Source organism: Glycine soja, chromosome 15, assembly GCF_004193775.1.
Source record: "Glycine soja cultivar W05 chromosome 15, ASM419377v2, whole genome shotgun sequence".
NCBI classification, from domain to species: domain Eukaryota; kingdom Viridiplantae; phylum Streptophyta; class Magnoliopsida; order Fabales; family Fabaceae; genus Glycine; species Glycine soja.
Window position 1 is genome coordinate 6,853,533 of NC_041016.1, and position 16,552 is coordinate 6,870,084.

A 16,552-nucleotide genomic window follows, 5' to 3' on the forward strand; every position below is an offset into this window, starting at 1 on the left:
TTTGTATTGTATTTGGTTCTTGAAGTTTTTTAAATTTTCCTTGAGTCCTGTATTTGATTCCATTTTTTTGTTAAATGTAAACTACATTAATTCACTTGTTGTGGAGAATATGGTTGAACCTCAAACTGTTACAATCAATACATACGTTAATATGTTTGTTCCCTAATCAGGATTCATCAACAATAGAAATAATGAGTTTAATTATATGTAATTGTTTGTGAATAACAGAACTGTAATATTTTTTTCTTATTTTTACTGGGCACCATAAATGATAATGCTGGAAATAAAAAATTTAATGTTAAACAATTAGTGTTGTAAACTTCTAACATAGCATATTAACAGAGTTAAATAAAAGACTTAGAAAAAATTATTTTTTTTTGGAAGAAAAATTAATAAATGAGTTTATATTTGAGGAAAAAATCATATTTAACCATCAAAATATCAGATAAACTAAGTGATTGGATTCACGGTGGACCTTGAGACTAATTTGAAAGGCGGGCTTAGGGCCTAAAATTGGAGGGGACCCAAAAAGAGTTCAGAATTTAATGTGAGAAGGGAAAAAAAAAAAGCTTTCAATTCTTTTAATTGTAACGCTTCACCCGTATCTTTTTGACTTATTCGAGAATCATTTAATTCCAAAATCTCAACCCATCCTACCATCCAAAATCTCAACTCATCCCAACATTAAGGTTTAAAGAAAAATTCAATTTCCACTAAAAAAATTAAAGGTTAAAATATGTTCAAAGGTTTGTGTAAAATTTAAAAAGTGTTCTCATAAATTTTTTTATATTAATTTCCTCTTGATAAAAATAAAATATATTTTTATTAATTTTCAGTAATAATTCTGATAAAAAGTAATCTAACGTAACTAATAAACTTAAACATATAATTTGATTACAAGCAAATTAAATAATTTGAAGTGATTAAAATCTGTAAAATGAGTTAAACAATTTTCTACAACTAAAATCCCCAAAAAATTGTAGTTTTTTTTATCACTTTTTAGGTGATTTTTTCATACTTTCTAATGAGATTAGGATAGAAGATGAAATAACATTGAATTTTAATGTCTTTTGAGTATATTTGGAAAGATATAAAGAAAAAAAATAATTAAGTATGTAATAGAACCTTCATATGAAATTATTAAAATCTAATAAAAATATGCTTTATTTTTAAAAGGACAAAATTAATACAAAATTTTTATAATAACAAAATTAATATTTTTAAAATTTTACATATATCTTAAACATATTTTACCCAAAATTAAATGTTTATTCACATTCATCATCCACCATTTCTCCAAATTCATGAACCGAGAGCAATAAAAATATTTAAAAGTATTTTTAAATTTTTATTTCATTCAAAAAAGTCGAAGCCAGTATATGATCGATAATGAATTGAAAAAATGTTGTGCTAATTTTTACTTATACTTTTTTATGATAATTTTATCGGATGTTGATTTAATTAGATGGTTTTTTCTCTAAATTAAAAGTATCACAAGTGACTTTACCTAGTGAATTAATGTTAGCCATTAAAAAAACTTAGTTTGTCAAAGCTACATGTTTTCCACATGTATCAATTTCTTGTAGAATTTATTGATTGTACTTGTGGCTATATCGGTTGAAAAAAGGTTGCATGGTTAGACAATTTTATTTACTAAGAAAGATATGTGAAAAAGTATTGATCATTTTGTTGTTATCATTAATAATTTTTCATCTTGAAATGTTCTAACAAATCCGGCCTTCTTATAATAATTTTTCTGTTATGTTTTGTAAGTGATATAGACTATATTGTTATGGGCAGAGGAAATATTTTGTTGATAATAAATGAAAAAAATATATAAGAGTAGATTGAATGAAAATATTATTTATTTTTTTTAATTGGTTCAAATTAGTGTTATTAAACTCAAACTGATTCAATTAGAAATCAAAATCCTATGACTAGTCCGTCTAATTCAATCTTTAGATTGGAAATGCAATTCGTCCGTCTAACTCTATCATAACTCTTATTAAACTGATGATTCGGATTGTTCTAACCTAATCAAGTTACTCACATTATGAAAAACTTGAGCCATTTTTACACGCTGTTCAACTCACACTTGTCATATTGGATTCAAATTGAAAAACATTTTTTTTTTGCACTAGAATATATATTTAAACCCAGTACTCCTTAAAATATATTTGAAATTTGCTTTCGGTCTCAAAGTTTTTCTTACCTTTTCATTCCTAAAAATTATTTTGTATTTGGACCTAGTTGTTTCGTTGGACCCAATGGCGGGTGCACGTTATGTTATGTGTTGTTTGCCCTATCAGATTTTTTTTTATTTGTAAATGCATATAAAAAATTACTCCCATAACAAATTATATATTATTTCTATTGGATTTTTTTAATCCAAAGTTCAAATAAAACATAAGATATTCAATATAAAAACTACATACTTAAGCTCAAATCATTTGTAATTCTTATTATTATCATAGTAGCATAATAAAAAATACACACTTCACACTACATGGAGTATATTGTTTCATATAACATCTAAAAAATAATTTAATAATTATTTAGATAAGAACTATCTAAATATATCTTTTAGTAAAGAAAAACATAGATTAAATTATTTTAATATATTAGATTGTTATACTTTTTAAAAAGATATTAGAATAACAGTATATTAGATTGAATAAAAATAAAAGATAAATAAAGATTGGTTAAACAAATTTTAAAAGATATAATTTTAAATTAAGTATAATTCTATATAAGGATAGACTATTTTTTTCACTAAAATCATACAAATAAATAAATAAATCGTATCTCATGACATTAGTGTGTTGCTCAAGGATTGAAACGAAGGAAGGAAAAAAAATGAGAAAATTCTATTACAGTAAAAACAACCAAAAACTCGAATGACTTGTTTGCTTAAGTGTAAGTAAAACACTCATTTTTTCAAAACTTTCATGATATAATTGTTTTAAGAGCATTTTTCTTTTATTGTGTTCTTAATATAAAGAAATTAGAATTAATGATATTTTAGTGTTGATTATTTTAGTAAAAAGTGTTACATTACAATATGAATCATTTCTTTTTCTTACCCTTCCAAAATCACTCTCTTACTCATATTTTTTATTGATTTTCCTTAAATCTAATTAGATTTACTTTCTAAACTTATTCGAGTTAATGGAATCACGGTGGTCTCATTTACTTGTATTTTTTTTTCATTTTTCCTAAATCTAATTATTTCTTGTTCCATTAAGAAAAGTTTTTGGATCCATCACTCATTGAACCTCGTTAGTGTCATCTACTACGTAGCCATCAACTCCACCTTCACCGGCACTGCTTACTCTTAGGTCTTTGTGTACCTCATCAACATGACCACCAGCGATAATGTTTACATGAAACACAGGACCATGAATCATCTCAGAAGAAACAAATGGGTTTTGGGGGTAAAGTTGTGATCTTTCTCCCCTTTTTGGTTTAGCGCAAGTGCGCAACCACTGGAAGATTTTGTTTACAAGATCTTGAATCTAGAGCTAAAGCTTGGCTTGTCTATTTTGGGTGCTTTTTTAATTGAATTTGGATTTTAATAGGGATTTATGCTTGTTTTATTTTGCTTTAATATTAACTATGGAGATCTTGAATCTGGAGACCTTGAATTCAAAAATCTTGCCCATTTTTTGTAATTTTAAACTGTAAATGAAAAGCGGCTGTTTATAAAATCGTCAAAAAATGACTTTTAAAATTTTAAGTTTTTAACTAACACATCAACCTTGGGACAAAATAACAGTAGGGAACAAATACAAAATAAAAGATTTATTAGGGATTAAAAAGCTAAAAAAATAATGGGGAGAAAATGCAAAATTAAAAAAATTAGAGATAAAAATATATTTAATCTTTTAATCATGTATTAATGAATTTTGAAAAAGAGAAATATTTAGGAAAGTATTTTTCTTTAGACCGACAAGGTGTTTTTCTCAAACACAAAATAAGACAATATTTGCCATCTATTTATAAAAATAACATAATAATATAGAAAAAATTACTACACAGTTACATAAGTTTTCTTTAATTTCTGAATCCCTTCTAACCATGAGTTGTGGGCTATCGCACCTCTAATCAAGGTTCAGGATTAGCCCTGTTCTCCGTCCTTCAAATCCATACCTGATTTGAATCCGAACAATAAAATTTGTCATAGTGACACTTCTCACACCTATCCATTTTTTACACGACCTAGCCAAGACAAACACCCTTCATTAACCCATCAACATCCCATGATATCCTTATTATCTCCATTGAGGAATCTAAAGCCTATAAAACTGCTCTTAGATACTCAAATTGGCACGCAGCCATGCAACATGAAATTGATGTTCTGCACTCCAATAACACCTCTTGTTTTACACCCACTTGATGCAAATCTTGTAGGATCCAAATGGGATTTTTGACTGAACTTAAAGAAGATGGCAACATTGATTGGTTCAAATCTCACCCAGTATCTAAAGGCTGCACACAAATTCCTAATCTATAAATGTAAATTATGACCTCCTGTGCTTGAAGAGAAAGATTCGAAGACAAATGCAAGAAAAAAACATCCATAATATGACATGAGAAATTTTTTGTTTAGACAGCCAACAAATGAAACACTCATAATAAGGCCAAATTTTTTTTTCTGCACATTTCTCCTTATATGAATGGCAAAAGGAGCCTGTTATCTGTCTCAAATCTGCTGCATGAAGCTGTTACTCTTTTTTTTGTAGTTGGGTTTTCGGTAGGCTAATTGTGAGAGGGTGTTTGTTCTGTATTGGACATTTTTGTACCTGTTTCTCTGGTTGTATGTATATATATTAACTGTTATTTAACCTATGCCGTAACCCAAATTTGAAGGCAATTACTTTAGTGTTCTAAATTTGGGACGCTTTTGGTTTTGACTCCTCAATTAAAAATTTATTCTTTTTAATCTTTCAAATTCACTCTGGGATTGAAAATAACATTTTACGAATTTGAGGAAATAAAAAATAAATTTTAATTGGAAGACCAAAATAAAAAAATGTCTCATTTAAGGAAAAAACATATTTAATCTTCTGTATTTTAAGAAGTTTGAAAGCAAACAATTTCTTGTCATTTTATTCACTTTGGATGAAAATATACATAACATCAGCCAACAAGTAGTACTCACTAAAAAATATGCAAATTTCTTAACCAAAATTTTTATGCCAAATTACACTTAGACTTCTGAACACAAACATTTAAAACCTGAACAAGAAAAGGATGCGAAGACTACACAAACATTACAATTATAGTTATCACGGCACAGCTTATGGCTACTACAAGACCCTCTTTAGATCTGAGCTAAGCGATTGATATCAACAGGGTAAGCATCTGATGCAGATTGAGCATTGTAAGCTCTCCTACCAATGATGGTATTGGCAGCCTCAGTTGGATGAAATGCATCCCAAAACAGGAACGCACCCCTGGTCCTGCATGGGGTTTGCAGAGGCAGACATGTAACTTGACCATTGTTCCTTCCTACCCCACAGCACCCAGCATTTGTGACCCTAAATCCTGAAAATTTAAGACCACATGGGATCAAAATGAGCATGAAATATGTACAAATTTTGATTCTAAACAAAATATATGGCAAATGGTTCTAGGCAGAAAATAAGTACCATAGGAAGATGGGTTGCTTAAGATATCTTGAAAGATACCATAAACGTTTATATAGATGAATCTTGCATCCGGAACCTGGTTGTTGAGTTGATCAACAAGAGATCTCAACCCGTTGTTGAATAATTGGTTTGCAGAATTGATTCTTGCCACACATGTTCTACCATCTGGGCTGTTTTGGGCCAGTGCATTAGGGCTGCAACCTATTTGACCAACACCAAACAAGGCCATTTTCCTTGCCCCATATTTGTAAAGAATCTGAATCACAAGCAAGAACAGAACAATTAAATTTTTAATTTATGAATATGAACCTTATTTTGAGCGTCTAATCAGCACAATTAATTTTTCTTTATTGTTGTTTATATTTGTTACCACTACTAGTATTATTGTTTTACTTTGCAACAAAAAAATACTAGTTGGAGTTATGGTATGGTATGGACTGGACTAACCCTCAGTTGTTGAGCATATGCTTGAACAAGCACGTCAGCATACTGCTGTGGTGTGAATTGCCTGCTGCTGGAATAGATTAGAGGCATGAAATAGTTGTTAAGGTAATCATTGCTACCCATTCCAATTGAATAAATGCACTTGCTCAGGTAATTTGCAGTTGTGTTCTCATCTCCCAGTAAATTTACCATCTGGGACACTGTTCTTTGGTAATTTTGCACCTGCCCTCTAAAACTGATTCGGCCTCCCTACAAGTTAAAGTAGAAAACAAATGAACAAATTATAGCAAATAATTATGGCTACCAAATTAATGAAGAAAAAGAAGTTGTGCCACAGAGGCCAAAATTAATAAACAGGTACCAGTTGCTGTCCAGTTTCTTCTCTAATTCCGGCAGCTGCAGAAGCATAATTGACTCCACTAAGTATATCTCGGCCTCTAGCCCTTGCATATGGACGAATGTAACCGTTGAATCCCAAAAGCTCAGCTGTTAAACTTCAAGAGAAAGTTAGAGGAAAGAGTAAAAGATTTCATATGCTTAATTACGCTTATATATATAGAACTATTAAAGAATCAATTTAGTCTACTTCCAGAATACAGCTCCTATTTTCCTTTCTCCATGTTTGTTTTTACTTTTTATTACTAAAATCAGCATTTCTGAGCCAGTTAATATTTTTCTGGCTGATGTTCTTTCTTTCTTTACCTTGCTTCCTACCACCTGTTAGCTTTTATTAGTCCAAGGACTATACCAGAACCAGACTGTCTTAAATTGCAAATTTAATGCAGCCAGAGAAACCCATGTGTGCTTGGTATTTGAAGGGTAGACACTAGACATACAACAAAGGTCAAAGTGGAGTAGTAACATGTGCACAGTTTTGAAAAACTTTATTTTTGTCCCTAAAGTTAACTATTAATTACTCATTTTAGTGTTTTATTATAGAAACTTTTCACTTTAAGTTAGGACCATTTAAAATATTATTCTCTTTAATTTTTTTATAAATGAAAAATATAATAATAAAATAATTTAGTGTAAAAAATTTAACACATCTCAATCAACAGAAATCATCCTTCTAATGACTCTTAACTAATTATAATAAAAATCAACAAATGTATCATATATATATGACAATAATAATATAAAAAATGTCAGCATATTCTAATTATAAGTTTATAATAATAAATTAAAATAAATAACGTACAAAACCAAAAATTAAAACGAGTTTTGTAAGACCACACAGATATTTTAATGACCGAGTTTTAGTTTTGTTTTGCAACCTTCTTAGTGCTACTTTTTGTTTATTTATTTGCATTTTCATTGGAAACTGATAGCTAAAAAAGAAAGTTTATGTGTCTAAAGCCGTGCCTTAAAAGGTCAAATACGTTGTGGTGGGAATTAAAGGTAATCCATGATCTTTGCGCAATCGAAAGCAAACACACACATATGTATATAAGTTGCATTTAATTTACATATACCTGTCATAACTGACCAGTTGAAAAACGGGAAAACAATATAAACAGATGAAAAACATTACTTAGTTGCACGCCAAGCAATTAGCTAGTAAACGTAAAATCTTAAACAGTTAGATAAAGGCTGAAGAGTATATTTTGTAGCATGCAATTTTTGTAAGCTAATTAAAATGTTTGAATTTTAACAACTTACTGGTATTATATAAACTATAAAAGAAAAATGATTTTTTGAGAAATTAACAAACGCACCGACTACATCAACAGTGGTTTTTCCATTGGAAAACCTTCCAGTTGGGCCACCAGCGAAGTCAATCCCATAAGGGAGATAATTAGCCTTAGCCAGTGAGTTAAGCTGGTTGTTGTTCCCATTATCCACCAAAGAGTCTCCAAAAATAAAGTAGCAAGGTACTTGTTGTGCAAATCCAACCCGAATCCATAAACCCAGAACCATTGCCACTACCCCTATATTCATAATGAACTTCCCAAATGCCATTCACACAATAGAAATGAAGCAACAATTAAACAAACTATATTGCTTTTAATTGGGAGCTAGAGTGTGAGTGGATGAGGAACTTTTGAAATGAACAAAACTATATATAGTAGTGGAGGGAAGAGAAAAAACCAAGCTTTTACAGTTGGGATATTATTGTTGTGAGCATTAAATTCACGCGGACATAATGTGAAAATCAATGACGACAATCCCGGCATTAGCAGTGTACCACTACCATCACCTTTTCTTCTAGTCTTTAATGTGGAATTAATTGCGTTTTTTGCAGTGATGGGAATTCGGGCATTACAAGATCGCCATAAAATTTTGCAAAAATTGTTTTACAAGGAAAAAAGAAAATGCTATATATGTGAATGATATTTTCACAGTTAATGGCATGCACACATTAAATTATATCGACACTTGTCATTTTGCTATTTTCACATTTCAGCTGCGTTGAGATGTTCATGATTGGTATAGGGTGAACATCACTCACCATCGTATTAATTGGGCATGATGTGGTAGCATGATAGTTTTTAATGGAAGTTAAGTAATAACCCGATCGAGTTATGTTCTAAACTTGGAAAATTAAGTTAGTACTATGATAATATTTCAATTATTAGTGTAATCGGGGAGATGATAATTGAAGACTAAGTGTCAAGGAAAGTGCAAGAGATGGTAATAATTGAAGAATAAAAGTGTCAAAGAAAATTATCCTTTTCCGTTGCCAAACATAGACTTGGTCTGCCTACATGCAGTGGAGGTTTTTCTCTGTCAATTGTCTACAGATATACTCCTACGTACAAAACCTTTTTTTAATTTATAAATTAAAAATCAACTTTACTCACATAATTTTAATTTTATTTAAAACGTATCCAACTTGAGCTCAATTCCAACTGATAAAGTAAAATTAGGCGCAAATAGTTTCTGAACGAATGTTTCTGTAATCACATCTGCAGTACTGCATTCGTGATACGTGAACTATGATTATCAGAATTTAACTCCAAACTGTGAATGTAATTTTTTTATTTTTTTTATATACAAATGACACAATCGCATTTGAGTTTGAACTCGTAAACTCTTCACTAGACCAGGCCCTATTGAGGGTCCAAATTATGACTGCAAAGTACGTGTAGATAGATAGATTGAAAGAAGTAAATTTAGCCAAAGAGAAGGCCTTATATATGAAACCAGTCTCTTTCCTAATCAAGGGCATTCAATATAGGGCCTAAACACTTATCTCTCAGTTATTGGCTGCGTTCAATCGATACTAATGTTCATAGAAGATATAAGATGATATAAATTGAGATGTAAATCATTTTCCTTCTGCTCTCTTTTACTTTCTATTAATTTTTTTAACGAGTATAAATTTAGGTTTAAATATATTTTTATTTCTGTAATATGCTTTTATTTGGTTTTAGTTCTTATAAAATTATTTTTCTAAAATAGTCCTTGTAATTTTTATTTTGTTTCTGTTCTTGTTATTTAATTTAGTCCTTATAATATATTTATTTTAATTTTTGTCCTTTTAATAAGTAGATCAATTTTTAGTTCTTATCAAATAAAAGATAAATATATTAAAGAATTAAAACAAAATAGCAAAGATCGAAACAAAAAGGAATGAATTTTACAAGGTCCATTTTGAAAAAAAAATTTAAGAACCAAAATTAAAAAAAAAAAATTATATCATAAGGACGAAAATTAACCAAATAAAAGTTAATGAATACATCATTTTATAAAATTTCACAATTGATAAACTAATAATTCTGTCTATTTATGTATATATTTATATATATCTATCCTCGATGGCCTTCTTATCTGGCACTTCCTGCATGTGTTTACTTTCTCTTCCGCTGTTAGTGCTCTGTAGAAAATGGAAAAGTAAACAGAGAGTACCAAAACAATTTGAATTCTCGAAAGGAAAATTAATGTTTGCAACGGTATCTGAAAGATGGGGAAATTCGACCAAAGTTGACACTTGACAAGAAACTGAAACAAATCCAATGGAGAACATCTACTCCCAGTTTCAAAATATTTATCCAAAATAATGGTTTTTGTTTCGTTTTATACTGAATTTTAAGAAATTGAGAATGTATTAATTCTTTTAATTTCATATTTATTTTTTAAGTATTTTACCTGATCAAATGTGTGAACATAATTGTTAAATAATATTTTAAATGCTATAATATAAAATGATAGATTTAACTAATTATAATTATATTTTTAAATTTTTTTAATAAGTATTCAAAGATAATAATTAAAGTGTTCAATATTTTTTTATTAAATTCGTATAATAATTTAAAAACAATTAACGAATATATATTTCTTTTGTATTCTTAGTGAAATACTAGTAATATTTACTTTTTTACTTTTCCGTCAAAAAGAAATTATTTTTACTTAAATTTTTAAATTTTATTTCTTTAACCGGTATTAGTCAGTAAAACACCAATTACAAAAATGGGACGAAAATTATCCTCTTGTTTGTTTACTACAATTATGAAGTTTTGAGAAATTTATGAATAAATATCCTTAAAATATTAGTTCAGGTTAAAGGAGATTTTGGTACAAGGTCAAACAATAGTTTTTACTATAAAGACAATTTTATTTAAAGACTTTAAGTCATACAGGACAACTACAGACATAACAAATTTCTCTTAAAAATAATATACAACTGTATATCAAGAATTCAAACTCACAAAAGCATAACATTTTGAGTGAAAAAAGAAATAATTTGTTAAGATATTTCCTATGAACCCATATACAAACAAAAAAGATATTATATATTAAACTTAAATATAAATAAATCTAACTAATTCTATTCTATTTAACCTTATTATTCATGAAATATCCTTTATTTAATTCTAATTCTATTTTTAATAATTTTTTTATTCATGATATCAAATTTCAATAAAGAATATTTTAAAAATAATTTAATTTTTTACTTAAAATTAAATAATTTTAACTAACTTCTTTAATTAGTGTAAAATTAATTATTTTTATTTATATGAGTGCAATGGAGTATAATTACAAAAAATATATTTATACTTACTTCTTTTAACAATTAAAGTAGTATTTGATGAAGAAAAAAAAAACAATTAGAGATACATACCACTTGAGATGGTCGGTGGATGGCTTGGAAGTTGTCAAGTAATCATAATTGTAAGTAGATAGTAAAATTCAATGATTTTGGCTGTCATACCGTGACAAGCTTGGAGTACACTATTGTGCATTTAAAGCAAAAAGAGTCTAAAACATTAGGTCAAAAAACTCGCCATGCAGCTTTGAGCAAGTTGTCGTTGACATTTTGCGTCGGTGATAATTGTAATGCACTACTACCGTGTCTGCAGTCCACACTCCAGGTCAATATAAGCAAGTAAGCATCCTCTGCACTTTACAGCTAATAGGACTATCATTATTTCCTTTTCTATACGGGCAATATTTATGACACGGCTGACAAAGTTTAATTTTTATTAATCAATTAAAATGAAAGGTAGACTGTTTTGAAAATTATAATATAAATGTATTAATAATAGCTTTTAATAAAAATATTCTGTTCTTGATTAACTTTTTAACAAATGTTTATCTGTTTTACAAGGAGCAAGTAACATATTTTTTATTATTAGTTTTAGATTTATTAAAAATAATAAAATTATGAATGAGTTTCGTTGACCAAGAAATAAGAATTGCATATTTGATAACTTTTAATCAATTTTGTCAATAATAGAAAGTTACTCAAAAAATTATGTAAAAGAATGTATTGTTAGTATTTTTTTTTCCTTTGAATTAAATAAACGACTCATGAGATAAGCTCGAAATAGTACTTATATATAACTTGGTTTTTCCTTTTGTTGTCATTGGTTTTTAATTTGTTTTTAGAACTTGCTACAGTGTTGGGTAATTTTTGTTTCAAGAGCATGCATTCTTTCGATTTTGGAGAACTAAAATTGGGAACTATGAGGGATGAAATGAGAACTTAGAAGTCGTGTTTTAATCCACTATGGCAGAAGCGAGCCATGATTCTAATCATCATAGTCGTGATTTGGCAAAAGAGATCACGGTCGTGATGCGTCTTAATTAACAATGTTTCCACATTTTTACGTTTTTACGTTTTAGTCTTAAATAGATTTTCTGAATTCATGTTTGTGGTTCTGAACTGATACATTAATGCATGTTACGGATAAAAGATTGGTGGCATTTATCCTTCTTGATTTTGCTCAGAGAGTTTGATCGATGTTTTTTTCTATTTTAATCTTGAGTTCTATTCGTGATGCACACCATGAGTAGTTCTTTTTTCTTTTAGGATTGGGTGTTAGCTCTTGATGGATTAATGGATTTTTAATTGAATTATCCTTTGTTTAATTGTGTTCCATTCTTGATTATTTTCCTATTGCTTTTTCTATGCAACATGAAAACTCAACCCCTTCCTTTTGGGCTTTTACTTTAGAATCGACAACAATAGAAATTCTAAATTAAAAGAAATACAAATTGTTCTAAAGACTCTCGAGCAGAAGGAATTTGTCTTACAGGACATGAAAGCCCTAAAGAAAAATTAAACTTGCCTATAGGAAAGACAACTGTGGCGGTGCATTTATATTGATTTTTACATTTAAGTATAAAGCATATGAAGCTATTAAGAGATACAAAGTCAAGTTAGTTGTTAAAAGCTGCACTTGGACTAAAGGCATTTTTACTCACAAACATTTACCCCTATATTACAAAGTTAAATAGCATTAGAGTTCTTTCGTCATCATTACTTGCAAATTGGCCATTACAATAGCGCTAGATGTGAAGAATTCCTTTTAAAATGGAGATTTGGAGGAAGAAGTCTATATGGATGAACCCTTGGATTTTGAATCACATGTTAACAAAAAAAAAATTATATAGGCTTCAAAATCTCTCTATGAATTGAAACAATCACCTAGAGGTTAGTTTGAGAGATTTTCCCAATTTTGTTAAGAAGCAAGGGTTTGTTCAACGTCAAAGTGTGAACATAAACATTACAAAAAGATTATATATAGACCTAAGTTTGAATTAAGCAATTAAGTTGGACATGTTGAATATCTATGCACCAACTTAAGGGAGTGTCAACAGTAGTTGTATGTGTTTTTATTTTAAATTTCAAATAAAAATTCTAGAAAATTTAGATGGTTAAGATTAAGATTAAATTATTTAAATATGACCTTATTTATTTGATTCGTTCTAATTTTCTCCCTATAGTATCCTTATATTTACTTTGTAATCAAAGTACGGACGGTCTCTCCTAATTAACTCTGCTTACATATAATTTTCTCATACAATTCTAATCAACCAGTAATTAAAAAATATCATTTTCTTCTCCAAAAATTACACATTACAGTGACTGTTACTATATGGCACGGCTTATTGCAACTACTAGAGCTTATTGCCACTACTAGACCCTATTTAGATCTGAGCTAAGCGATTGATATCAATAGGAAAAGCATCTGATGTAGATTGAGCATTGTAAGCTCTCCTAGCAATGATAGTATTGGCAGCCTCAGTTGGATGAAATGCATCCCAAAACATGTAATTTGATTATTATTCCTTGCTACCCTACAGCACCCAGCATTTGTGACTCTGAGACCTAAAAATTCAAGAGCACATACATGGGAACAAAATGAGCACGAACTATGTCCAAAATTTGACTCTCCACCAAATAGCAAATGTTTTAGGCAGAAAATAATTACCAAAGGATATGATGATGGGTTGCTTATGATATATTTTGCATGATACCATAAACGTTTACATTGATGAATCTTGCATTCGGCAGCTAGCTGTTGAGTTGATCAACAAGAGATCTCAATCCGTTGTTGAATAATTGGATTGCAGAATTGACTCCTTCCACACATGTTCTACTATCTGGACTGCTTTTGGCCAATGCATAAGGGCTGCAACCTATTGGACTAATCCCAAATAGCACCATTTTTCCTTGCCCCGTAGTTGTACTCGCAAGCGTAACAAAACAATTAAGCTTTTAATTTGTGAACCTTACTTGTACTTCTAACCTGCACAACTTCGTACGATCTTGTAAAATAATCACTTTCTTTGTTATTTATATGTATAAGGCTTAATTGTATTTTTATTTCCTTGAGTTTTGTTTCTACTAATTAAGAATTTTTAATTATTCTATTAACTTATGCACGCAAGTGATTAATGTGTTGAAATTAAGTTGAATCATTTATATACTACTTAACTAAATCATTGTTAAAAATAATGTTTGGAGTCAGACTTTACTTATCTCTCAACCAAACTTTAAATTAATTAAATTTTATTGTCTTATCGGATGACTAAGATATTGAAAAAAAACTCTTAACATTATTATTCTAGTTAATATGACAATGCAATAGAATGTTAAAGTGAATACAAATATGCAGACATGACAATTAAGTATAGTGTCAAGTCAATACAAAATGGAATAGAATTATACAATTAATTAAGATAGTAGATCAAATTCGTGAAAATAAAATTAAAAGATAAAATTTGTGAAATTAAAAAAGTAAGGAGATGATAAATACAGTTAACACTATTTATTATTACAGATAAAAGTTACAGTTGATGTACTTTCAAATTTAATAATTGAATTGATAAAAAGAACGAATCTGTCATTTTTCACCTTCAAATTCCTCCTTTAACTTTAAAAAACATCTCAATGGTTATTTTTTCTCACTCCAAAAGTTACATTTAAAAAACATTTAAGAAAAATTACGTGTCTATATTTTCAATAAACAATAAAATAATTGGTAATTAAGAGTTTCATAAGACTGGTTAAGGTTTAATTCAAATATTGAAAATTGAAACCCAATTGGGCCAATTCTATGTACAGTAATTTCTCAAAATCACACGATTCAACTTGCTCAATTCTTGTAAATTACAAGATATATAAAAAGTATAGTGTTCATGGCTGCTACATGATGAACATCCAGGCTTGAATTATTATTTTTGTCTATGTTAAAATCAGGGTCGATCAATTACTCCACTCCATATGGGAAACAACTTCTACCCGTTGGTTCTAGCAAGAGATGTTGAACATCCAGGCTTACCTAGTAACAATTCTGGGTATTTTTTCAACACTAGCCTTTTGCCTCTTCATATATTCTGATCATGTAACTAATAATAAAGTGAAAAGGTTTATTTAATTAATCATGCAGGTTTTGCCCGGACTACCCTTCAACCCAACAAGGTATGGGGGAAGATAGTTCTCTGCATGAGAGGGCAAGGAGAAAGATTGAAAAAAGGCTTAGAAGTTCAAAGGGCTGGTGGGGTTGGTTTCATCCTTGGCAACAATAAACTAAATGGGAAAGATGTACCCTCTGATCCTCATTTTATTCCAGCCACCGGTGTGTCCTATGAGAATGCCTTAAAACTTATTCAATATGTTCATTCTACTCTAAACCCAATGGCTCAAATTCTACCAGGAACAACAGTGTTAGAAGCCAAACCAGCACCCTCGATGGCCTCCTTCTCTAGCAGGGGTCCAAATATAGTTGACCCCAATATTCTGAAGGTACTAATTAATTTCCATATGACTTACTTGATCACTAAGTGTGTGTTTGGATAGCCTCTAAAATCATGATAGACCATGGTGAGGTGGGTCAATCTTAATTTTGACCAAATTTTGGATGTTTGAATTGTTTTCAAAATTATGGTAGATTTATGATGAAAAAAAATCATGAGAGTTAAACTAACTAGAAATAGTTTTTACTTCTATCAAAATCAATTTCATTTAAAATCAATTTTGTCACTAACATATACTAAATCAATGTCTTTTTCTATTTTCTTTATAAGAATATTTTGATAATTAATCTGTCTGTGTCCTTTCCTTTTTGGAGAAGACAGATTTTGTCCTAGATATTTGCCACAGTTGTCTCAAAATACTTTACTAAACAGAACAGTTGAAACCTTGTGTTGTATCATCATGCAATTGACTTCTCTCTAGTACATATATCAAAAGTAAGTAACATCAAATTTCTTTTTATCATTTTGGACTTTCAGCCTGACATTACATCCCCAGGAGTAGACATATTGGCAACATGGACAGCTGAAGAAGGCCCCACAGGAATGACATTTAACGACACGAGTGGTTAAATACAACATCTTCTCTGGAACTTCAATGCCATGCCCTCATGTTGCTGCTGCAGCTGTTCTTCTCAAAGCCATTCACCCTACTTGGAGCACTGCAGCTATAAGGTCTGCTCTCATGACTACAGGTAACTTCAAGATCAAGATCCATCCCCTCTTAATTTGGTACCACTTCCTTAGATGATTCACCTACTTCTTCACTCCTAAGTCACTAAACATAGTGGCAGTCAATAAACATGGTTTGCTGCTAGACCTGATCATATTTAGACCAATCTAATTTGAAAAACCACCAAATAAAGTAATACCAACCAAAGCATAATTGGCTGCATTTTGTCATCTATACGAGGGGAATGATTTATTGTTCTGTTTATATGGCAGTAATACTATGCAATTATATTATGAGAAAT

The 16,552-nt window shown here is 29.7% G+C and overlaps 1 protein-coding gene across 1 annotated transcript; it reads right to left on the bottom strand.

Annotated features, from left to right (window-relative positions):
* Nucleotides 1–5,081: 5,081 nt before the first annotated feature.
* Nucleotides 5,082–8,127, bottom strand: LOC114386588 (GDSL esterase/lipase At1g29670-like). Its single transcript, XM_028346609.1, has 5 exons — nucleotides 7,811–8,127; nucleotides 6,457–6,581; nucleotides 6,099–6,344; nucleotides 5,652–5,907; nucleotides 5,082–5,547 (listed from the first exon to the last, which is right to left on the bottom strand). Exons 1-5 carry the CDS (start codon nucleotides 8,052–8,054, stop codon nucleotides 5,324–5,326), a joined length of 1,095 nt encoding a protein of 364 aa, XP_028202410.1. The 5' UTR covers nucleotides 8,055–8,127; the 3' UTR covers nucleotides 5,082–5,323.
* Between the last annotated feature and the right edge of the window lie 8,425 nt (nucleotides 8,128–16,552).

What these genes read in the sequence shown, in the direction of transcription:
- LOC114386588 (XM_028346609.1), bottom strand. Translation starts at nt 8,054, where the DNA reads ATGGCATTTGGGAAGTTCATTATGAATATAGGGGTAGTGGCAATGGTT. An exon ending in AACCACTGTTGATGTAGTCG is followed by an intron (nt 6,582 to 7,810) that starts GTGCGTTTGTTA and finishes GAAGTTTAACAG; the next exon opens with CTGAGCTTTTGGGATTCAAC. An exon ending in AAGAAACTGGACAGCAACTG is followed by an intron (nt 6,345 to 6,456) that starts GTACCTGTTTAT and finishes TTTAACTTGTAG; the next exon opens with GGAGGCCGAATCAGTTTTAG.